The sequence below is a fragment of the Mixophyes fleayi genome, chromosome 9, assembly GCF_038048845.1.
Source record: "Mixophyes fleayi isolate aMixFle1 chromosome 9, aMixFle1.hap1, whole genome shotgun sequence".
Lineage (NCBI taxonomy): Eukaryota > Metazoa > Chordata > Amphibia > Anura > Limnodynastidae > Mixophyes > Mixophyes fleayi.
Genome location: NC_134410.1, coordinates 119,783,758 through 119,810,583, shown reverse-complemented (window position 1 = coordinate 119,810,583; position 26,826 = coordinate 119,783,758). Strand labels below are relative to the sequence as shown.

At 40.8% G+C, this 26,826-nt stretch overlaps 1 protein-coding gene across 2 annotated transcripts; it reads right to left on the bottom strand.

Moving 5' to 3' along the window:
- Positions 1-603: 603 nt before the first annotated feature.
- Positions 604-15,087, bottom strand: GTF3C5 (general transcription factor IIIC subunit 5). Of its 2 annotated transcripts, none has more exons than XM_075185324.1 (11): positions 14,910-15,087; positions 11,647-11,872; positions 10,027-10,225; positions 6,315-6,510; positions 4,837-4,941; positions 4,524-4,638; positions 4,150-4,230; positions 3,874-3,971; positions 3,572-3,654; positions 1,888-2,030; positions 604-1,232 (listed from the first exon to the last, which is right to left on the bottom strand). In XM_075185324.1, exons 1-11 carry the CDS (start codon positions 15,063-15,065, stop codon positions 1,078-1,080), a joined length of 1,557 nt encoding a protein of 518 aa, XP_075041425.1. In that variant the 5' UTR covers positions 15,066-15,087; the 3' UTR covers positions 604-1,077. The 2 variants fall into 2 exon arrangements, with proteins under 2 accessions (XP_075041425.1, XP_075041426.1); XM_075185325.1 differs by having other exon boundaries at positions 14,989-15,060.
- Positions 15,088-26,826: the final 11,739 nt, after the last annotated feature.

Genomic DNA, 26,826 nt, shown 5'->3' with positions numbered 1-26,826 from the left:
GGAGCCCCTGGTGTAGGGTCGTGTACAGGAAAAGGTGACTTTGGGTTTGTAGGTAGAAAATACATGGGCACCGATGTACAGTGGCCTAGTGGTTAGCACTTCTGCCTCACAGCACTGGGGTCATGAGTTTGATTCCCGACCATGGCCTTATCTGTGTGGAGTTTATATTTTCTCCCCGTGTTTGCGTAGGTTTCCTCCGGGTACTCCGGTTTTCTCCCACACAAAAAACATACTGGTAGGTTAATTGGCTGCTATCAAAATTGACCCTAGTCTCTGTCTGTCTCCCTCTCTGTCTGTCTGTGTGTGTGTGTGTGTCTATATTACAGAATTTAGACTGTAAGCTCCAATGGGGCAGGGACTGATGTGAGTGAGTTCTCTGTACAGCGCTGCGGAATTAGTGGCGCTATATAAATGATGATTTCTACTATATAGGAGAAATATATGAATCTTGTTTAATAAGCTACAGCCTTAACATGCGTAAATAAAATGAATTCAACGGTTTGACGCTCGGTAATTCCTAAAAATCTTTTTTTTACGAGAATGTAGGATCAGCATCTAAAGGGGTAAAATAAACGAAACCTATGTAAGACTTTTCAACGGTAATAATTTAAAGCAAGATTTATTACACAAATAATTCTACCAGAACTGCATTTCTTTTTTTAAAGTACAAAATGTATAAAAATATATATATATCTAATCAGCATAGAGAGAGGCTTTAGGTACGCTACAACGTACAAGAAGACAGCCTATGATATAATCGTTTTCATCAGAATAACTTGTAGTAGACTGATAAAAGTCGATACGTTGCTAACAGTTACAGCACGTTGTGGTTCTGTCATAGGTTATTAAAAAAATCCTTTAATCTTGTCCTCTTCAGTCAGAGAGACGTTTAATGGTCTGTTTAACAGTTAACATTTAGAGCAGAAAACTAATGTTAATTCCACTGTGGGGACGTCAGTGATTGTGTGCTCACACAGTTCATTCACTCAGTCTGGAACTCACTCTCAGAATCACGGCTTCTCTCCGGGGCACAACGCTAAGAGAGAGATCACAAGGATCAGTGTGCGTCGAGTCACCTCAAACATAGTCCAGAAGCTCCGTCTCCATCTCATTCTCGCTGCCTTCCGAGGGGTGAAACTCTTCTTCCTCCTCTTCGTCTTCTTCCTCATCCCCGGACTCGTAAGTGAGCTGCTCCTTGCTGTCAGCAGAGGTGGAGGGGCCGGAGAACAGGGCTAAGGCGATATGATGGAAAACACAAAGCAAGAGAGGTGTGAACATAGGACAGTGTTCTGTACGCTGTTGCAAAAGTAAAACCTTAAGTTAATGTTGTTGTCTTTGGCGGGAATGTTGGTCCAACCAGAAGTGCTCATAAGACTCCAGATCCTGGAGGCTGAGCCAAAATCTCACAATAAGACAGAGTAAAATGTTTATAGTTATCAATAACTGGTTGAAAACTGTGCATTTGGCACAGGACAACAAGGTAAAATTGTAAAGCATAAAATAAAACTTTGCTGTGATATCACTGCCCCTAATTTGGAGTATGCACCCATCTTGTGTCCGCACAGAACATTTCTTTAACGATAAAGATGTAGTAATGGAGCTCACAAGCTCATATTTCTAGTGATGCAAGAGAGAGAAGCACCACCCTCTAAAGCAAATCATGGATAGATTTAACATGACTTCTATATATAACTGCTTCGTAGCACTTGTCTAAAACCTCAGTTACTAAATCCACGAAGGATAATGAAATAGCACAAGAGAGGCCGTCCCTCCTTTCCCGTTATCTACACTATGTGTGTCAGCACATGTCCTTCTCTTAAACACAGATGAAGCCGCGTATTCTGTGTCTTGCTCTCCTAGGCGAAGATGTGCGGAGTCCCTTCTCACCTGGCCTCTTGGAGCGGATGACCTGCTTGATCATGAGGGACATGGAGTCTCTGAGTTGGTCGCTGGTTTTTGGAAGACACCATCCATCCCGTTCCGTACATTCCGACTCTCCGCCGTCATTCCGCTTAATGACTTCCTGCAAACTACAGCAGAATATTCATAACACCATCTCATAACCATAAACCATCCTGTATATATTTACTGCTCAAGTATGGACAGGAAGAGATTAATGTCCTTATATAGCAAAATAAATTATACATACACTCATTTATTATCTTTTATTTATATGACACAAGGGTTATACAGTGCGGTACATATTGGTTTATAACATACAACAAGAAGACAAAATAAGTATAAAAGTGACAAAATGAAATAAGTACAAAAACAACAAAACTACATAATTCATCATCATCATCTTTTTATTTATATAGCGCCACTAATTCCGCAGCGCTGTACAGAGAACTCACATCAGTCCCTGCCACATTGGGGCTTACGGTCTAAATTTCCTACACACACACACACACACACACACACACACACACACGGGTCAATTATAATAGCAGCCAATTAACCTACTAGTATTTTTTTGGAGTGTGGGAGGAAACCGGAGCACCCGGAGGAAACCAACGCAAACACGGGGAGAACATACAAACTCCGCACAGATAAGGCTATGGTCGGGAATCTAACCAATAACTGACCCTAGTAATAACTGACCCTAGTGCTGTGAGACAGACGTCCTAACCACTGAGCCGCAGTGCTGAAAACACTAGGAGAGAAGGTCCTGCTCATGAAAGCTTACATTCTAGAGGCAATGAGAAATGCACAGTGGGTTAAGCTTAGTGGTGGGCAGAGGTGAGATATGTGGCGTCATATGGGTAGGCTTACATGAAAAGTTGAATTTTAAGTGCACACTTCAAGGATTTAAGACTAGTGAATAGTCTAACTAGCTGTGGAAGTACATTACAGAGGTTGGGAGCATATATAAGATTATATATATATATATATATATATATATATATATATATATATATATATACATACACACACATATATATATATATATATATACATACATACATATATACACACACACATACACACTCACACACACATACCGTAAAAGAACAGATGTGTGAATTGTAATCTACATTATCTATGTAGCAGAATGGAGGCTACTGTTCTCATCCGTTTCCTTACGCAGATAATCTGGGCACAGGGAATTTCTCATGAGATTAATGACAGGAAGTCTGCTGTGTGTATGAGAATACCCCCCAATGATGACAACCTTATCTAAGATATTTACCATGCTCATAGCATCCTGACATTTTTATACGTCTTTCTAAACGTTATAAGTAGCTCTTTTATTCAAGTCAACTTGTATTTTAGGTTCAGTGACCCTTATAAATAAATAATGTAGAGTTGAAAAGAAGGGCATCCATTAGTAGGTGGAGTTCCAAATAAAATGGGTGGGTTAGAAGTAAATAGGGAGAGCGCAATACGGGCAATACTAACACTGCACCTATAGGATAGAGCGAACCATAATCTCAGCACAGACCTGCGGCAGAAGCTGATCTACATTATGTGTCCTCAAAAAATATAAAGTGTTCACACAGCCAAATCCAGCAGTCAGCTTCAATAAAAATAAAATAAAAACCGTATAACTATTTCCATCAGCGGTACGTACCTGTCAACGTGTAAATCGCACAGCTGATAAAACATCTGACGGTAGGGAGGCAAGTTCTCCTCCCGGAAGATGTAAACGGAATCCTGCGAAGAGGACAGATATCAGGAAGCCGTTTAACATAGATAAAGCAACCATCATCATCAGTTTATTTAGCGCCACTAATTCCGGAGCGCTGCACAAAGAACTCATTCACATCATAAGCATAAAGCTTTTATGAAGCGGCTTTGCTATGCTGGTCAGTTGCACATTCCAGAACGGAAGACTCAAAACGCGTAATGTCACCCGAAGCGAAATGCGCTCACCTTCAGTTTGTATTTGTTGGGAGGAGGCTTTTTACTTTCTTTGGAGCTGGAAGATCCCAGTCCCTGAGTCAGGTCCTGCATGCTGACTGCCTGAGGGGCTGAAAGTGCAGATACATGCATTCGTTAAACTAAATAAAACAAGAACCCAGAACAAGACGATTTACAGATGAGTATGCAGCAAGTTCCAAAGCTAAAAACAAAAAGCACACAAAAAAAGCTGTGATGCATCTGAATAGCTAACAATTGTAAAAAAAAATAAGAAATTAAGCAACTGACTTGGTTTCTTCAGCGTGATGGGCAGGCTGTAGTTGTACGTGCTGCGCTTGGCTTTCACAGGCATCTCATTCGGTGTATACCCTGTTCAAGAATGAAATACACATGATCAAGTGATCTCTTGCAATGCAAGTGAGTGGGGTGGCTATACCGTCATGTCAATCAATCCCAGCATCCCTCTGCAACTAACAGAACCCAATGCCATTAAAGGGCTGCTGGGATTGGTCAGTCCCCTCAAATGACGTGTTCCGCATGCGCACTGCACAAGCCTATAAGACTCTGATTCAGAGCTACGGGTACTACAAGGAAGCAAGAAGAGCTTTCATCGCCTGCATCCAAACGTCTGGCCCCTCCCGAGCTCACGTTTCACTATTTACCATATTTCATCCCACAGCGTATCCGAAAATCAAGCAGTTGGTAGATTTTAGCTTCTGGGTTTTTCCTGGGGTCGTAGCCAAACCGCACCCATAGGCTCCTCCATGGCCCCGTCAGCTACATGGAGGACAGATGTAGGATAAGAACTAGGTATAGTTATGTTGGCAGAAGATGCAGAAATAAATTATTGAAAATTGATAACTTCAGGACTTTTTAGATAAAGTGTTATCGCTACCAATATAAGATAAGTGTTAGTGGAAGTTATGCAGGAATATTATTTTGCCAAGATAACCGGTATGTGCTACCAATACTCACCATGTAATAAGCTACATAGGGCAGCAGCAACTTGAGCTTGTCCGGGTGGAGGCTGACATTGGCTTTAATCGCACTCCGGGACCAAATGGGACGGATGCTGAAAAGCTGAAGAAAGATGTTTATGTCAAAATTCTATACTTTGAATGACTGGACTTTGTAACACAACATTGTAAGTGCATTGAAACATCCTCAGTATAGAGAGGGGTGGGATTTAGAGGAGTAAGCATAGGGGGAGACACAGATTAGAACAATATGCTTAGATTAGAGTGCAGCAGAGCAGAGAACATGAGTAATGAAGTGATATGCAGTAACTGCTGCTAAAGGTTTCCACTCTCTCTTATGCTCAGTTATTGTATTACATCCAACATGGTCATATTACAAAATCCCCTGTAAGTTCGGACAGGAAGGCTAAACTGACACACATACCAGAGCCCCAAACCATAATGCTTTATGTATATGATATAACAGGGGGATAAGCTCACAATGTGCTCCAGTAATATACCGCGTACCCGTCGATGCTCTTCTGGAACACCCCACACCAATCTCTCTCTCTGCTTTTACTTAACCAATGACCCTTATCCTACTCTCCTGTCCAAGACTACGGTTCTACTTTCTATGTACTTCTTTTGTCCGTTACACTGCATTCCATCTACGCTTATCTCCTATCATCATCATTTATCATCAACATCATTTATTTATATAGTGCCACTAATTCCACAGCGCTGTACAGAGAACTCACTCACATCAGTCCCTGCCCTATTGGAGCTTACAGTCTAAATTCCCTAACACACACAGACAGACAGAGACCAGGGTCAATTTGATAGCAGCCAATTAACCTACCAGTATATTTTTAGATTGTGGGAGGAAACCGGAGCACCCGGAGGAAACCCACGCAAACACGGGGAGAACATACAAACTTCACACAGATAAGGCCATGGTCGGAAATTGAACTTATGACCCCAGTGCTGAGTCAGAAGTGCTAACCACTGAGCCACCGCGCTGCCCAATCATTTGTTAGGTTTTTTCTTTTTCGTTTTCTTACTGTAAGTATTATAATGTGACAAAACTACGTCTACATATACTTGTTATATGTCTAAAAAAATAATTAATAAAAATGTACATAAAAAGCTACCCAGAAAGTTTTCATAAGTGCAGTAATGAAGGAAACTTATTAGGAGATATCCCCAACACTTGTAAATGTATAATCCATACATGATCTTTCCATAACCCCTCCCTAAACTTCATGTTCTCCCCTTCCTCCAACCACTCCCTTCCTCAGATATAGAGGTAGTGATTAAAGGATAATTAAATTATAATTTGATTATAATTTCACCTAAAGGTATCTATGCGAGTATGCATTACTTTATGCACGTACAACTAATTTCCTATATCACTACCCCAACATCACAGGTCTGGTTTATCTGTATATAAATGAGAACATAAACACTAGATGTAAGAGTGAATAGCACTGCGTGTACCCGCTTCATCTCCTGCTCGATCTTATCGTCCAGAGTGTTACTGCAGATCTTCCTCCAGTTCTTGGCGGCAGCTGGGTGCGGCTCGCTCGGGACCTCTTCATCTTCAAAGCTAACAAAGATGGCGTTGTGCGGCCTGCGGGCCCTGCTCAAGCCTATCAGGTTCTCGCTGGACAGATGTGGCGGCTGGTAACCGTCCCTGGGACAGAAGAGAAACTATGCGGTAAGGAGTTATTAATAGCAAATAATGGCCATTTCTTTAGTAGAGAAAGGACAATTTTTTTTTGTATTGGTCAAATGCAGTGACAGTTTTTGTTTTTTTTGTTACATCAAAATTAAAAGACTATCGTTAGCTAACTGCAATTACTTTCTTAATCTTTTTCATAACAGTAAAATAAAAATTTCCAATTATCTAAACACTGTACCAGCAGCCATGTTGTGGTCTGTACCAATGGTTAGGAGATTGGTCCCTAATGAATATACTACAGACATCACTGAGGCACAATAATCTGTGAACTAGTGATATTAATGAGACATGAAACAATACTTTCTAGTGAAGATATAACCAGCCTTCCCATGAACATTGGTTCCACAAAATGTCTGCTCCGACCTTGTGCAAGCGGTGATTGGAGGAAGTTAAACAACCCCAAAATGAGCCAGGTTAATAACACCAAGGTTGACTACGTGCCCAGCATATTAGAATTAAAGGGGAGCTGAAGAAGATACTGACAAGGCTTTGGCAGGACAGAGTCCATTTTGTGAGAGAGCATAGGCGAGGACATGACACCTGTGTGCAGCAGACAGGAAACCTGTTCCTACCTCACTGCCAGGTAATGGTGGGAAAGGAAACAGAAAAGGGGTGTAACCGCACTAGGTCTATTAACCAAGTATCCTGTATTTAGTATTAATTGTTATAGTATAATAACTAAATCAGCAAAATAGCTGAGTGATGCACCCTATAGCCAAAAACATATTGATATCACAGAAAAAGAGAGACAGGGGCTATACAGCGGGGCACTCAAGGATAAGTGGTTAACAATAAATGAAATATTAAAATATAAATGTTTATTAGTATGTATTAAAATCAATCCCTCCTAGCAAGGTAAAGCTACGCGAAATATTAAAAAGACAAAGACAGTGAATTAAAAGTTGCAAATCAACTGCAACAATCGCTCTATGGCCAAAATCTAATAAACCAATAGATCATATAATATGATGTAAACACATAAATCAGTGGGCAAGATAGAGTGTCCTAGCAGAGATACACTTATAGGGACTTAAATGGGAATCATATGTCCCCTATATGTACTATAGGATAGTTATCATAGGTATGTTGTATTAATTAGTTTCCTTTATTGAGTATATGGAACCATCGATCACTTATTCTGATATGGTTTCCTACTTGAAAATCTAATCTACTACAATGCTAGTATGTAAAGGATTCTTAATGTGAACATTGCAGTAGACACATGTTCACTATCTGTTTATAATGATAGTAACAGTCTATACCAATGAACTAAAACTCTGCCCCTAGGGATAGACGCTGGTAACAGTGTGGTTCCTTGTATATTAGACAGTATTAACTGCAAGGAGACTAGGTCTGATATAAAAAGGGAATTGACCCATGCACCTATGATAGGTTATATAGAACACTGAAGGTCTATCAAAAAAGAATATATCTTATAAGCCCTACTGATCCCTAAATAAGCAGAGGCGCTAATCGCTAGTGTATCACCAGAACCCCACACGTAATAATATCTCAATTGTCATTTATAAGTCCGTGGGGACTAGATTAGGAGAAGCGCTATCTACATAATAGGATTAGAGCACATAGAGCGAACGCCAACGTGCGTTTCGCATAATTAGCTTTCTCAAGGGGACATATGATTCCAATTTAAGTCCCTATAAGTGTATCTCTGCTAGGACACTCTATCTTGCCCACTGATTTATGTGTTTACATCATATTATATGATCTATTGGTTTATTAGATTTTGGCCATAGAGCGATTGTTGCAGCTGATTTGCAACTTTTAATTCACTGTCTTTGTCTTTTTCGCGTAGCTTTACCTTGCTAGGAGGGATTGATTTTAATACATACTAATAAACATTTATATTTTAATATTTCATTTATTGTTAACCACTTATCCTTGAGTGCCCCGCTGTATAGCCCCTGTCTATCTTTTTCTGTGATATCAATGGTGGGAAAGGCTCAGCTGCACTAGCAGATATGCCTTGTTAATAGCAGATATCGTGTAACCTGGCAGATGATGCACGGTGTAATCACCTGGACAGATTCATGACAAACAGGAAGGACACAAGACAACGTCCAAGTTTCCATAATCTCATTTGAGATTTTTTTTTTTAAAAAAAAAGTACATTTTGTAACATAAAACTTTATTGAGCGAGACACCAAATAACTGGCACATTGATTTTCACAGGGTGACACTCATCAAGTTAAACTAGTGCTTAACGGAAAATTAAAATATATTTTGATTAGAATTTAATTTAAAAATGTCTATGCAAATATATATTACTTTAAGCACCGTGTTATACTAGAAGCATAGAAGGAAAACTATTGCAAAGTTTTAGAAGGAGGTGATTTGTTACTCAAGGACAGTTTACTCAGAAAGCCAGATGTTGCTCACTGCCAAAGTTCTCTGAATGTTCTGTCTGACATCTTTAGCTAGTGTTAGCCACAGCAAATTAATATATCTCAGTGCCAGCTCCCCTGTTCCCTCACCAGTATCTGAAAAACTCAGTTACTCAAGATTGGGGTCTTGACAGCCATGCACTTAGATGCATAAGTAGTTTGTTGGGAAGCAATAATAGTTCCCCCAGGATAGGAGATTGACCTGAGATGGGAGAGCCACATGTCACGCCCTCCTGCTGAGAATAACCAAAACTACCCACAGGTTGAGCCCTTAGACTAATCACGGAACTAATGGTAGGGGTAAGAATTTCATCAGTGCACAACCAAGGTGTCCACTCCCTCTGCACCAGGGTTCTCTGTATATCGTAATGTTTCACTTCATATCTCCCAATCAATATAAATATGCAGCGCTATTGATCAGTTATATTCATATGGGGTGGCGCATCGGGGGCCTGGAGGAGGGCGATGTATCCCAGCCTCAGCTGCAGAACAGTTATGGGAAGACGCAGTTCGTCCAGGGACCGGCAGCTCTGAACCGTGACGGAATTTAGAACTCTGCCCTGTGACGGAATTTAGAACTCTGCCCCATCCTATCAGATTTACATCTGTAGGCGCTCCTGCAGGAGGAGGAGTCACCTTCTTCTTACTTAGTGTCCAAGATGCTGGAGGCAGCCACCAGTTCCACTGGTGGCCCCCATGACTAAATATGAAAAGTCATCAAATTCTAAGGACAAATAAATCTTTGTGAACTTCAGTAAGGCGAGTGTACAGCCTCTGTATTTGCAGTCCGTTATTCTGTATACAGGACTATATAGTAGTACAGACATGTCAGATTAAGAGATGCATTAATCATGTTGCATCCTACTGGATTTCTACATACCCAGGCAAATGCTCTACAACGGTGCGGTACATGAAATCCAAGTGATACTGAATTCATGATCTCCTCTTAATCTCGAATGGTCAATAACACAAATAGGTCAATAGCTGACAAATTAATTAATTTGTTTATTTAATCTGTGAAGGAATCCGACAGGTTGTTATGAATAAAGCAGAACCTGGCACATACCTGTGAATGATGTTGGGGCGGTAATAATAATCCACTTGGGTGTCTAATCGAGAGAAAATAGGCGGAGGGATATGAAGGGAGATGTCCTGGTGGAAGAATTCCTCTTTCTCTGGCTTCTTCAATAAAACTCTGTTATACAGGGATGTCCGAGTCCCATCAGGGCCACAGGTAAAAGCCAGGTACTGGAAGTCAGCCAAGCCTGGAGACAGAGAGAACCAAACACTGAATTAGAAACGCTGACTGTGTTGTGGTGGCACCTTCTGAACATTTATTAAAGTGGAGAAGCCAGATCGTTATGAAAAAGTATAACATTAATAGTAACATTCTAGTTATTAACATGACATTTTTCATAAACATCTGTTGCAAAACTGTTCCATAAATGCCTTAGGTGTTATTTCAACTAGCTGTGGTGTGGGCGGAAGTTGTGACCCTTATATCAAGTGATCAGAGGTAATGGCAACTTCATAATGTCCCAGTGTTTCTCCAGAGCACACTGAGCACGCTCCTGTCAGTACTATCCACTCTCCTAACAATGCTCATGTATTTTCATAGCCGACCAGTAGATGGCAGACTTCATGCAGGCACTGTCCTGGGAAAATAGGGAAACTTAAGCTCTAGGAATGCTGGACCCAATTGGCATATCTAGGGACGTTACTGGGGGCTCTAAGTTTGCCATTCCCCCCCCCCCCCCACCCATCTGTTTTGATACTGCAATTTCACATTTCTAAACAATAATGCATTTCTGCTAGTACTGCTATGCAGTGAATCACTTATACACTGTATGATGTATACAAATTCTCTGATCCTCCACATAAATTGAGACCTAACATCCTAATACGGTTTGCTGCTGGGGCTATTCAGAACAGATCTGCACGTGACCTGGATGTAGGCGGTGCGGGGATGTGTGTTTTATTGTCTAAAGTAGGAATTGTGCTACTCATGGAATCTTCGCTGCAGTTTATGTTTTTGTGGTTGGTTATACTTGACATAGTTTTAATTGAATCTTCTAGAGTTTTTGTTCTTCCAAGATAAAATTAGGAATTAGCCATAGTAAACAAGCGATTCACAGTGACCAAATCGCCACAAAAAAATAACAGTATATGCATAAATATCACAAAATAACTTAGACCTCCACAAAACCAGATTTAGATAAATATTAAATAACACGTATGTTAAAAAGATAGTAGAAATCAAGAATTAGCTATGTGACCATAACACAAGGCTGTAGGTTGAGGTGACTTCTAATATCCGGAATAATTTATAGTAAGGGTTGCATTATAGTTATAATACACACAACTGTCTTACCAATACTCTAAGGGCTAGATTTACTAAACTGCGGGTTTGGAAAAGTGGAGATGTTGCCTATAGCAACCAATCAGATTCTAGCTTGCATTTATTTAGTACATTCTACAAAATGACAGCTAGAATCTGATTGGTTGCTATAGGCAACATCTCCACTTTTTCACACCCGCAGTTTAGTAAATATACCCAAGTGATGAGAACCCACCGATTATATTATAACTCACTGTTTATACAGATATTACTTACAGGCATTTACATAGTACATATATTAACATCACTTGTGAACGATACAGTAATAAGCTTATATTTAAATCAGACCTTGGAATTTATAAACTGTGCCCACAACTCCGATGATTTCCATGCTGACTGTTCCTTCTGGGTCCTGGCTTCCTGGTTCTGCAACCTCAGGTCGTTTCTTACGGGTTTTCTTCTTCACCCGCAGGATCATGGTTGTAGTGGGGAAGCGGTTGGCACACAGCGGGTGGCAGTAAGGGTCCTTAGGCCTGAAATATAGCTCTAGCCGCTTGGCGGGGTCGGCATAGACCTGCCAGAGAAGCACGAGAACAGGAGTCAGTTACACGGTGTGAAGCTTCAACATTATAATATCGATAGACCACAGCCGAGATTCTAATCAGCATTCACATTTTTAGCAAGACATGGATTTCAACCCAATAGTTAAGATACCAAACAAATTAAAATTCTGCGATCTAGTGTGCAGGACACAGTTGTTATCTCATCCGTCATCCGTGATTTAAAATAACAGTTAAGATTTTATCCGTTAAGACCCTCCAGTTTAATTTTAATACTGAAATTAGGGTTTTGATTAACTGTGTAATTTGGCAATATCTTCTGTAAAACCCAGTAATTAATAGAATCCTAAAATATGGCTTTAGTGCACCTCTTACAATTTAGAGCTCTAGTTTTTGATGAAGTTTGGCTCAGCCTAACAAAACACGGTGGCTTAGTGGTTAGCACTTCTGCCTCACAGCGCTGGGGTCATGAGTTATATTCCCGAACATGGCCTTATCTGTGTGGAGTTTATATGTTCTCCCCGTGTTTGTGTGGGTTTCCTCCGGGTGCTCCGGTTTCCTCCCACACTCCAAAAACATACTGGTAGGTTAATTGACTGCTATCAAAATTGACCCTAGTCTGTCTGTGTGTGTGATAGGTAATTTAGACCGTAAGCTTCAATGGGGCAGGGACTGATGTGAATGATTTTCTCTGTGCTGCGTAATCAGTGACACTATATAAATAAATGGTGATGATGACAGCAAGGTGCAAGCAGTAGACATAGTTACTTATATCTTGTGTACCCTGGAGCTGACATCGCCTTAAAGGATCCCTATACGGTTCTACGCTATTTATTACGGTGGCCACTAGGCGGTAATAAGAACTCCTTATATGCTTAAACTTGGGAGACCTGACGTCAAAATTAATACACCTCATACGGAGCGAACACTTTTCACGTCTCTGCCGGCTGCATCTACAATGCATCTGTGCTAAGCTGTGTAAAGTAAGCCTAATTACTGCAAGACCGAGGCAGGAGCAATTGGCCTATATTGAAGATAGGACCTTACCACGTTATAAGAAATCCTAATCCGTGGATACTTTAATAAGACTCACAAGCACATTAATCATATTTTTCGGAGACCGGTCTCAATTTATATACAGCAAATTGTGACTTGTTTTTCTATATATGTGTCTATTTATTATATATGTGATTACATGAGTAAAAAATATTTGTTTTTAAAGACAACTATTCCCAGTACATTAATACGAATTCCACCATAGGGAGGTTGATTTTTTTAAATGCAAGCCGTAGTTTTTGTATTTACAATTATCTAGCTCTGTTATGCGTTTCTAATTGTTTTACATGTAATGCTCACAACAAAATTTAATGAACCAGAACTCTACTGCAAAAAACAAGGATGTCCCTCTAACACTCGCCCTAATCTCCAAAACGCTAACACTGAAAGGAAATTAAATTCAAAGAAATAGTCAAGTCTTGCTAAAATTATTCAGCTCTTGGATTGGTGTATCCAAATTAAAATGCCCTTATATTACTTTCAAGTACTTTCCAAGAATAATGTCCCATTAGCTTGCTATAGGGACATGTACCGAACAACATAGACAATAGGTTGCACTGAGAATTATAACATAATAATACCCCCAGTCATTGTGCAAGAAGAAACATCACTTTCTTTGCACCTTAAATGAGTAGTTTTATCCTTTAGGACTCATACACACAACCGCTTTCCCTGCGCCCAAGACACATTTTCTCTGAACAGCAATTAGTTTGGTAAACACCACTCAAATGGATAGACATACAGACTTAACTGGACACATCAACCAAGTACATTTAACCAAAGTTCTGCCTACTCTACACCAAGCAGCTGTACTCACAGTTCCAGCTAAAAATCAGGAGTATAGGGGAAGGGGGTGGTTGAGATGGAGGACCAATCACAATGTAGAGCTTGCAGCTTTTGATTGGAGCTTCTGCTCACACATATCATCTGCCATTTTAAAGCAACGATCAGAATTTGCCATTTCCCAATTCTCCCTATCCTGGAAGAATCCACGATTGCTGCTCTACGCAGCCATTTTTCCCAGGGGCTCTGGCTAGGGTGGGGAGCAGTTTAGTAAAGTTGATCATGTAGGTGGCAATGCAGCCCTAAAGCTAGGTACACACTACAGAAATTGCCACCAACTTTTTATGCCGAGCGATTTTACATGCGACCGATGTTCCGATCGCTCGGTCCATGGACTGCACACACACTAGCCTTGTTTAGGACGATAAAGGGAAGAGCGATCATCCCTTTAGTGACTTTTTACAGCCATGTTGTCGTGAGCAATGACTGTAATTTCGTACTCACTGTTGTGGATCGGTTGGAAGTTTATACACACTACACAGCGGAAACGAGATTGGAACGAAAATATCAAACGGTACGACCAACCAGATGAGGCGACAATCGTCCATTTGGGCAGACTTTCCACCATCGTGTCACTGCACACACTGACCCGACTTTTGAACGAGCGGTCGTATGTCGGCTGAATGAGCCGATTATTGGATGAAAACTGTGTAGTGTGTACCCAGCTTAAGATCTCATCTTTGACATTAATAGTGCACAGATGACGTAAGCAATCTGAGGCTCTTCAGCTGCTGTGGGACTCCAAAGGTATCCTGGGACTTGTAGTTCCACTAACCATGATGCACCAGCAGTTTCCTACCTCTGAAGTAACCCAGGATAACCCATCTTAACAGTGATATTTGATGACACCACACTCCCTCATTTACAAAACCAACAAAAAAAAAATACTGTAACTTGGGCTGAAGCAGTTGAAAGATGTCATATTACATTACCTACATCACCATCTAGCCCAGCCAAGGGTGTTGCAACTAGAAAATAAAGGCAGAATACTACAAATAAAAATGATCACATTGTGGACATGGCTCTGTAAGCAGGTGTGTATATATTATTATATATATATATATATATATATATATATATATATATATATATATATATATATTACTGATGGGAGTACTGGTCCCCCCAGGTATAATACTCCCAGTCTCTCACCCTGGACACCCCTTCCTCCCCTCCCAGGGTCAGCAGCATCTTGCCCACATTCTGCACCAGCCCCGGGTACTCCACGCACACCATCAGCTTCTGGTTGCGGGGCAGAGTGACGGTTCCAGAGCCCTCCATGGCTTTCACGGGCGGGTCCGTCAGCATATAACCGCCGTGCAGCACAACACATAAGGTTCCGCGGCAGAAAGGTTCCTACAATGTCCAGGCACCAATCACATTCCTCACCCCCGGGGCAAACTCTGACCTGTTACTGCACTTATTTAGACGAACCCTGAGGTAAAATATGATGTAATATTTTATTTTACCACTATATTGTTTGTAAATTTTATAGAAAATGTTCAATGGATTTTTTTTTTCTGCCCATATATATATATATAAACAGATATATATATATATATATATATATATATATATATATATATATATATACATATATATATATATATGTATACAGATATATGCAAATATATATATATATATATATATATATATATATATATATATATATATATATATATATATATATATACAGTACACACAACAGTAGGATGATTTACTGTGTTTATTGTACCTGCTGATGGCAGACATTGGGTCTGCCATTGGCAAATATGTTTAGTGACGTTGACATGATTTCCAGGATCCCCTGGATTGATGCATTTTTATTGGGAATAAATTATACTGTCTCAACATACAGTTATTTCATAGGCCATAATAACCTGCACTACAGAGAACTGTTATGGAACTATATCCCTATCTTTCTTATTTTCCCTTTTTTACACGTCTAATGAAAATGTTTAATTTACCTGCTGTTGTCTGTCCCGCAGCTTCATATACCCTCAAACATGAACACAATTACACAACAGATTCAACCCCCCCGATCAGAAGTCTGCCTATCATGCAGCAAACTGAGGCAGCTGTTGTAGGCAGCAGGGTTTGAGGAACAGCAGATGTGAGGAAATTTGTTTAAAATGTTAATTTTCTTGTTGCAAATATCTACATTTGTGGGTTCTGCTGAGTCATTACACAATATAAGGATGAAGGTAACACTTTGGGGCATATTTAATTAGGATTCGCGGCCACGATTACGCACGGCTGCGCGTGTAAAATGTCATTACGGTACCGCAACATCACGGATTTCCATACACACCCCAATGGGTCCGCGATTCGCAATGTTGCGGTACCGGGACCCGTGCAACCGCGCGTAATTGCGGATACGAATCCTAATTGAATCCTAATTGAATTGGGCAGATAAGTTCAGTGTTGAGGATGGATATATATATATATATATATATATATATTATTTATATGGCCTGTCCGGCAACAAAGGACCCAAAGTAAATATCTTCAAATGCTGGCAGCCATGTTTGCAGGCCATGATTTATGGAACGTCTATACAGTCCAAGCACGGCCATAACTGTGGTTGTGCGAATGGGGCAACCGCCTCAGTCGTGAAGCTGTAGGGGGGGAATTAATATTTTAGGTTAATTTGGCCGCAGTTGAGGACTATGGGACGTCAGTTTACCTTACAACAAACGCTATAATTTCTAGTTACTGCTCTGAGTTCCAAGCCTGGTTGCTACCATAGGTGATTTTAAATTTTTTCCTTACAAATGTGTCTGGACCTCTAAGGATGAGGGACCAAGTGTGAGGGACAAAAATCCAGGGTCATTTTGAAATTTTGGTACATTTAATTTTCTACTGATCTGTACATTGGATACGGCTATATTTTTGCTTGCAGTACTTGATTGTAGGGACTTGCTATTAGGGTCCTGGATCTGGTTGTAGCGTTAGTTACCGGATGGTAAGCAAACTGGTTAGTAGAACCATTGCCCGGCCTTTCTCCTCACCAGGATACCTTCCTCTGGAGGGAAAACATGGCTTCTGACTCGAAATAACCGGCAGTCATATACAGTATCTACAATATATGTTCTTTTGTCATAATCAAGGAAACTATTGTTGAAGCCTGGCGTAAAACACAGATAAAGAAATTCCATCATGACCACACACCAGTAACGTTCAGATCCACTTCTTCATAGTAATGTCTGCAACCCTAAAACCGAATACACAATACAGGTTGCTGCGAGACCCATGGGGTGGAGACAGTGGGGTGTCATTTTTACATAAAATTACTTTTAAATAGACCTTACTTCAGTAATCTTTTTGTTTAAATATTTCAGGTTAGAAATAGTCACTTTAGAAACTTTGAAGCACACCAGTCATTATTATTTCCATGAATATTATGTCATCCTACGAATGGCCAACAGGTTCACTTTTAGGGTTTGTCAGTTTCAGCAAGGAAACAAAAACCCAAAATATCCTGTCACCTATATATATTTTGTCATATTTGCAAGTCTTTATTTCAACTGCATTTGTGCCGTAAAATGCTCCATTTAAAGTTTCTTTTTCTTGTTGTTCATATACATCAGAAAATGAAAGTAAAACATAAATAATTTTACTGATGAAGCCTCTCTCCAGTTATTGTCCATTTCCGCTGACAGACAGGAGGCGGCGTTGTTGCACAACAATTAAGCAGTATGTTCTGTACACACTATGATTTTATGATACCCAATCTTGTAGACAAAATAAGAGAAAATGTATTGTGCACTGTTATCTTTTCAACGTTTAACCATACTGCACAGAAATTTTAGGTATAAACGTTGCATATTCGCCAACGAATCTGATTTGCAATTTATATTTTTACAATATTTGTCTGTGAAACTTTCGTCTCCGCCCTCACGGAACCAGGATTCAGGAAAACCTAAAACTATCATTACCATCTATTTATATAGCGCCACTAATTCCGCAGCGCTGTACAGAGAACTCACTCACATCAGTCCCTGCCCCATTGGAGCTTACAGTCTAAATTCCCTAACACACACACACACACTACGGTCAATTTTGATAGCAGCCAATTAACTTACCAGTATGTTTTTGGAGTGTGGGAGGAAACTGGAGCACCCGGAGGAAACCCACGCAAACACAGGGAGAACATACAAACTCCTCACCGATAAGGCCATGGTTGGGAATCAAACTCATGACGCCAGTGCTGTAAGGCAGAAGTGCTAACCACTGAGCCACCGTGCTGCCCCACTTAACCAAACATTGGTGAAGGAATTGACAATTATCAAATGTATAACTTTAAATTATAAAAAAAAAACAATTATTTAAATGTACGGATGTATCCTTCCACAGGGACAACGTTTTTGATTGAAAAAGTATCTTTATTTGTATAAAGGTACAAAAAACATACGATACATTACATTCCATTGTACACAGTACACCGTGAAACATAATCATTGATACTTTTTAGCACAATACAAGACATAAGGTACAAGATATGACCTCCTACACTATACATCAAGTACTGCACTAACCATGCAAACTCATAGTTGCCTAGTCTCCCGGAATGTCCAGGAGACTCACGAAATCCTGGGAGTCCTCTGGACTCTCGGGAGAGCAAGGCAACCTCCCAGTTTCTAATTGCCACTATAGTTAAGTGGCAGGGGCTGGGCTTCGGACGCGAATCTCGCGTCATCATGGCCCCGCCCCCTGCTGTGATTGGTCGGAAACCGTGATTGATGTTTTGGGGGGTGAGGGTCACGTCATTTGGCCCCGTCCCCAACACGCCCACCTCACCCTGATCTCCTGCAGGAGTCCTTGCCAATGTTGGCAAGTATGTGCAAACTTAAATGACATAACAGATTCAAATAAGAAATGGATGTGAGAGGACGGTAGGTGAGGGGGGTTAGGGGGAGAGATCACAGGCACAAAGCTTTATTGAGAGACAGACACAAATATAGAGAAGTGTGCATATATTAAGGCAAGGCATTCAACAAAACTTCAAACAGTGATGGAGGAATGGGTTGAAGGGCGTAAGGGAGGGGGAGACACCAGCCCAAAGCTTTATTGAATAAACAGACACATGGGGGGAAAAGGAGAAGGGAGACAACCATCAATCATCTTTCTCAGGACTGTCCATGATGTTATAGTCTCTTAGTAGGCTGTGGATCAATTTGCAACAGTCTTGGATGGTCATCTTCTCCTGCTTCAAAATGAGGCGATTCCTGGCAAGCCGCATAGCGTCCTTAAAACAGTTCATAAGGCGCCAGGCCTCCTGGGTTAGCTCCAATATATGTGGGTCCCAGGAAATAGTTCATAAAATACCAAATGGTATGAAAGGCAAGTCCTGGGCACACTGTCCTTAAGTTCATGTTCCAGGGCATCCAACAGGGCAGTCCCAAAAAATATGCTGAGCTCCACAGAGACACAACGTTTTAACAGCAATGCGCGTAGACAGAATGCTGAATTATGGGATCCATCGAGCATCAATACATTTTAGTTTTGGGTGTAATTAGACCACTAGTCTGGTGGATACAATATGATTTCATCTACAACAGGCCCTAAAGTAAAGATAAATAATAGATGTAAAAAGTGATGTCAGCATTTATATAACCCCACTTCTTTGTATAATGCCTAGTATGATCCTGAAATGCAATTACAACATGTATTGTTTCAAACTATTAGCTGCGGAATTAGTGGTGCTATATAAATAAATAGATGCTGATGATGATCTTATTATAATGTTCCTTTAAGATGCATTTGTAACGCAAGTTAATGCGCAGACAATTTTTTGGCGCTTTAGAAATAAAAGATAATAATAATAAAACTAATTGTACCAATTTCCGGAATCAGCGATAGCATCACTGAGTCTAACAAGCCCCCACCCGGTTTTCACTAGTGACCCCCACAAGGGGGTATGGACTATGCTGCCGGGAGCTCACAGGTCTGCGGCCCTCTGAGCTGCCTTCTGGCGTGATGCGGGGAAGATAATAGAATAGTAGAATAGTCAACAATTCGCCGTCTGGTACACGAGTGGACAATGAGATGCCAATTCAGAATCCAAGAAAGTGGTCCAAGAACAAGCTGATATTCGAGATCCAGGATCCTGCACGTCGCTACATCCAGCGCTATGACACTCTGCAAATAGTGAACATCCTGTATCATCATCATCATCACCATTTATTTATATAGATACACTGATTCCACAGCGCTGTACAGAGAACTCACTCACATCAGTCCCTGCCCCATTGGAGCTTACAGTCTAAATTCCCTAACATACACACATACAGACAGAGAGAGAGAGAGAGACAGACTAGGGTAGATTTTTGATAGCAGCCAATTAACCTACTAGTATGTTTTTGGAGTGTGGGAGGAAACTGGAGCACCTGAAGGAAACCCAGGCATACACAGGGACATACAAACTCCTCACAGATAAGGCCATGGTCGGGAATTGAACTCATGACCCCAGTGCTGTGAGGCAGAAGTGCTAACCACTCCACCACTGTGCTTTATCCTGTACAGGAAGTATCTCATTGCACGACTTAAGCTTACGCAATTTACTAAACAGATAGAAGGCAGTTGGGGGCTCTTTAATAAATGCTAGAAAAAATGTTTATAAAGCATAAGAAAAGATGGCTGTGTTTGCAAAAGAGCTGAGGTTTGCTTAGAGGAGCCAGGCCGTTCTTTGCAAAGTACGGAGTACATACACAAGTGCCTAGTTTTGCAGAGCAGCGTAAACTTTATATTTAGTTTTGCAGAGCAAGATTATCAATACAAGGGGGGTGGGGGCCCATTTTTTTCGCGGCATTGATACTGGGATTGGAAATACAGTGACTACAAAGATCTTATCCCGTCGGAGAAGCGAAGAAAACCATTTTTTAAAATGTCAGCGAATATTAAGCTAGTGGAAAGGAAAAGCTTAACAAGTCTGTGTCAGATGGCGCTGACTGCTTTTTGTTATCAATTTCTCCCAGTATCCTATAAACAGACACCACCCCACCCTCACCCAATGATTCAGCACACTTCTCCCGGGTGCAAAACAAGGTTGTGGAAATCACACAGTTTGTAACGCTCTAAGCAAAATCTATGGGCGTGTGTAGCTCATATCTGATGCAATACAGCAGAAATTAAGTGTAATATATACAAGAGATTTTGGGGGAGCAACCTGTTTCGTTAATATACCTTTCAAATATAGTAATAGCTGATTTCTCCCCAACTGCATGTACACACACACACAAAAAAAGACGGAAGTTATGGAATTAAAGAAAGGCAAATGCTGCAACAAGTAACCATTAACGGACTAAATAGCGAGCATGAGCTATAAGTATTTTACATGATCAATTTATCATTATATTATTAATTATAAAGCGCCTAGTTCTTATACAGTTCTTTACAGCCAGAGAGTGTTCATTTATATCCACCCTGTCCCATTGGAAATTGAAATCTAATTCCATACCACAGGCACTCAAACACTGGGGCTAATTCTATTAAGAGGCCAATTAATCTACCGGTATGTCTGCTGACACATAGGCAAACACATGTGTGTGTATATATATATATATATATATATATATATATATATAATATATAATCTCTTTTATTTAAATGTACTCGCTCAGTGACCCTTGAAGTTATTTTGCAGGATTATTTATTCTAATTAAGAGCCTGCCTATGGGGCCCCCTTGCCCGTGGGGCCCCCAGGCACCTGCCCATCATGTCCAGTGGAAAAGATGGTCCTGGGAGGCCCTTTGACCTTCAAACAGGCTGCATAGAACCCTTAATCTCAGTAATACGTTAAAACAAATACATTAAATGAGAATAATTTAAATAAAGACACACCAATCTGTAATAACATTTCAACAGGCCTTTTAAACAAGTGTTACAAGCCGGGGGCTGCATGCAAAGACCTGGGGGCCACACGGGGCCCAGGGGCAAACGCAGGATTTGTAGAGGGGGGTTTCCACACAACGACACCAGTGGGCGTGGCCAGCACACATGGGGGCATGGCTATAATTGTAACAGTGATTGGCTGCTCTCCAACTCTTCCTCTCCCCATAATGTACATGGGCAATGCTGTGTGCACTACTGTTAGGTGCACGCAACTCTCCCTTTCAAGCAGAGCTGTGTGCCCCAGGCTTGGAGGGGGTTTCCAGGCACTGGGAAACCATCCCTCGGTTTGCCTATGTGGCCCTAGACATCGTTTTGCCTCTGCTCTATAGGATTGTCAACCAGTAGATGTTGCTCATCTATGCACGGATCCTAATCTGGTGGTTATAAAGACATAAATATATTTTCATTAGTACATAGCGTCCTTCTATGCCCCATTTTCTGTCAGGTGATTGACTGCTCTCTACCGCACGTCTTTGTGGCATTGTATTTTAAGCTTTCTTAATCTTTCCTGTCAGGGAATGGTTAATATCGCTCGCATACAGCGTTACTCTATTTCCCTTCCTCATCATGTACTCCTGGTTTGTCTTTGGAAGTCCTAAGATGTTGCTTAAAGATAATTTCTGAGAAACACTGCCTGACCACAGCTTCAAATCCTGACTGCCATGTCCGGCCAGGACACGGTGCAGGGGGCGATAACTGCTATTTTTACAACTCCCTTTGGTTGCTCTAAAGGGATTTTTTTCGTCCTTGGCAGAGAAATGTCACTAAGCTGTCGTGAACTGTTGCAGCGTACATACAATGTTGAAAAAAGAAGGTGAAGGGCACGTTTAAATTTATTAATCAGGTTCTTGTAACTGATTTCACATACTCAGCGGAGGCAGCCATTTTTGTGATTGGCAATTCACAGGGAATCAGTGATATTACTAAGGCAAAAGTGCTTCCCTGGTGGCACAATGTTGGAACACAATGATGGCATAATGTGAGGTATAGGGTTAATTTATTAAAACTTCTAAAAGGGAAAAGTGAAGGTGTTGCCCATAGCAGCCAATCAGATTCTAGCTATCATTTTCTAGAATGTAGCAGATAAATGATAGCTAGAATCTGATTGGTTGTTATAGACAACACCTAAACTTTTCCTTTTTCGAACATTAGATAAATCTACCCCATAGTGAGGAGGACACAGTGATGGTATAATGTGGGAACATTATATGGGACTGTAAGGATGACATAATGTAATGTAGGGACATAATGATGATACAACGAGGGACATAATATGGGTGGATATTAATAGGATAATGTTGGGGTACAGTGACCAGAATTATTTTATAGGGGAACAAGACATTTTATTGTAAATGGTCAATTGATTTGTATGTAGAGAATCTCAATTTCACTGCTCCCAGATGTTTATGATCATAATCTACACTATCCACATACATACACACCAAATACTCCAGTCTAAAGCTGGATACACTCCTATGCAATTATTGTGCAGATCACACAATTCACAACCGTTTTGTCAGATATTACAAGAGTATGTACACTCCCACGATCATGTTTTATCGTACCAAAACACATGACATCAGTTGATTTTGGTTTTATAAACGTCCTAAAAATCTCAATCAACCATGGAACGAAGTTCATTTATTACATTTTTAAAAGGAGGTTATGTGAGATGAAGATCGAAGATCTGGGGGTAAATGTATGAAGCTCCGGTTTCTTCAACACCCGCGAGTTCGGCGTCTCGCTGCCTTGTAAAGGGAAACTTCCCTTTACAAGGCAGCGCCGCTTTAAATTTAAGCGCTGAAGACGCCGAACTCGCGGGTGTTGAAGAACCCGGAGCTTCATACATTTACCCTCTGAAGGTAAATCGGGTAGGTGTGTACACATGAATCAGCATGACCATCGGGACTTTCAGTTGTTGGTGAAATCATTAGAGACATTGCATCTGAAGTATGATTTCATAGGTGCGTACCCAGTTTAACATGCTAACTATATCCTCTCTATACACTACATATAGAAATATATGGACATATGTATTAAAGAGGACTGTGTGTGTGTACCTCTGGAAAAAGTGGAGATGTTGCCTATAGCAACCAATCAGATTCTAGACGTCATTTTGTAGAATGTTATGAAATAAATGATAACTAGAATCTGATTGGCTGCTATAGGCAACATCTCCACTTTTTCAAACCCGTAGTTTAGTAACTGTACCCCCTGGTCTTCTCTCAACCTAGCAATCTCTCTGGTGGTGACTGATGAAAAAGGCTCATCCTGCCGCCCCTTTAAACTCTGCTGCCTTAGGCCCATGTAGTATGTGACCCTAATCTGACACGTCTGTAATGCAGCTTGAAGCCAGTGCATATTGTTTGCCTTAAATTGGTATTATAATTTTATATTCTGTCATTTCATGTTGGGTTTAATGAATCTAGACAGACCCTATATATTAGCTGTATACTTGCAGGGAATGGGTGAGGAGGATGCTGGGTTATATATTTAGCTAGTAATTTGCCACCAGGGAGGGGCTGCTACTGTACTGGTATCTTTCTATAATATTAATATTTTTATCTCTGCCACTCAGGCAGTGTTCCACTGGCCACATGCAAACACATCGCAATAATAAGAGACAATATCTGTGTGCACTATACTTGTGTCTGTGTTTTGCTGAATATGTAAAGACAGAAGTGATTGCAATGGCTATTTAACAATGGGGACATATTGCAGGCTAAAAGTTGTGTAACTCCTAATGGGTCCCAGAGTTGCAGTTAATGACTGGCTGCGCTTGCCTCACTATCAGGCTGCAAAAGTTAAGTTTTCTCAGCTTCCGATAAACTGTGATGTGTTCTGCACGACCCCTCCTCCTCCCCTAGGCTGACAGTTAGCAGGCGGTGGGAACAGATAAAGATATCACAGAAGAGCAAATTCTGGAGTCATCAGTGCCCCTCCCAAACCTCCAGATTTCTGAGATGTATCTTTATATATCCAGCTTGTTCTATGTCCCCCCCCCAACCATCATGTAGTGTCTGCTGCACAGACAGGGTGTCTAGGGTGGAAGGGCTTTCTTTATGGGGTGCTGCTGGTCACACGTGGGGTAGATTCTTGTTGCCTGGTGCAGGGACACGTTCCGATGTGTCCACGTAAGTCAGTGGCCGGATTTGTGAGAGCACTCACTCTGATTGGCCAGATCGGTATTGGGTCATTCAGGTTTGTTATATCAGAAAGAAATAGAAAGCAATGGATATACTGTCATTAACATGACGAACCAACAATTTTAAATTAAATATACTTGGTTTATTAGAATTAGTAAAAGAAAAATCATGCATTTCTATAAAAAAGAAAATATATATATATATATATGTGTGTGTGTGAAGTATATATATTATATAGTCAGATACTTCTGCCTCACAGCACTGGGGTCATGAGTTTGATTCCTGATCACTGCCTTTTCTGTGGGGAGTTTGTATGTTCTCCCCGTGTTTGCGTGGGTTTCCTCCTGGTGCTCTGGTTTCTTCCTACACTCTATAACATACTGGTAGGTTAATTGGCTGCTATCAAATTGACCCTAGTCTGTGTGTGTATATTAGGGAGCTTAGACTGTAAGCTCTAATGGGGCACGGACTGATGTGAGTGAGTTCTCTGTACAGCGCCACGAAATTAGTGGCGCTATATAAATAAATAATGATGATGATATAATCGCCCAGACACGTAACCTACGTTCCCCAAATCACTTTAAGCGCATTTCCACCATAGTTGCCAACTCCGTGGGTACTTGAGCACTCACAATAATTGTGCTGCAACTATCCATGTCTATGCACCCCCAATCATTGGGGTGCAATGATATTAGTCCCTTCAACCTCATCTCAACTTTTATATTTATATTCGCTCAGGTGGTTGGTGGAACAAACATCTAAAAGTAACTTTATATATCGTTCCTCCCAACAGCTAATGCTGGTCCTGCATGCACTCCGCTGGCTAATCAGTTGGAATAATTCAATGGGATAATGTAAGAAAAAAATAAATTCATATCATGAAGTCATTTTATAAGTTGATGAATTTGGTTCCTAGGAAAATTAAACGTGTTTTTTGCACCCCCGCTGATTCCCCTTTACCAACTAAAGGTTTCCCATAGAGTTGGGCTTACATCATTTTTTTTGCTTATTATACGAGTACCGAAAATGCATACATATCTGTTTTTTTGCATACGGTCGCCCCTTTATGGTCCGAGCGGTGGAACAACAGAGGGCAGCGGTGGACAACAGGAAGCTGAGTACAGTAAGGGCCTGTGGACATAATTGTGATATAAATAGAAGTGGTCGCATCCCCAGATACACCTTAGGAGGCTTATACTGGAGAGCTGGTACAAAGATACCCAATGATGATGGCCATAAGCAGCGCTATCTAACTCAATGATGGACAACCCGATACACTTCTGGGGACGACGTATGGATGGCCCTCTAACCTCCAGAAGGACCGGGCTTTACCTTTAATCTCGGTAACCAATCAAAACAATACATTTAATCCAAGAAAAAGACACCTATCTGTTATAACCTATCAGCAGACATTTTAAACATGTGTTACAAGCTATAACACACATCTGACAATAATGTAAGAAGGAGCTCGGGTCAGAGGTGAAGACTCGGAGGGCCGTATACGACCCTAGGACCCATAACTGATCTAGCTGGTTCTGATTGTGTATTGACCCCTCCAGCTGATACGTTTGGCACAAATGCTACCGTTTTCGTGGTGGATGCATCTTCCGTGTATCTTTTTTTTTTTTTCTACGTATGTTCGGTGCGCAAATGTGTTCAACGATAATGAGGCTTTTAATCCGTGCAGTTGGTTTATACACCATGTGTAAATTCAGCATGAATATATGTATATATATATATATTGTGGGCAGCACTTCACCTCACAGCACTGGGGTCATGAGTTCAATTCCCAACCATGGCCTTATCTGTGAGGAGTTTGTATGTTCTCCCCATGTTTACATGGGTTTCTTCCAGGTGCTCCGGTTTCCTCCCACACTCCAAAAACATACTGGTAGGTTAATTGGCTGCTAGTCTCTCTCTCTCTCTGTGTTAGGGAATTTAGATTGTAAGCCCCAATGGGGCAGGGACTGATGTGAATGAGTTCTCTGCACAGCGCTGCAGAATTAGTGGCGCTGTATAAATAAATAGTG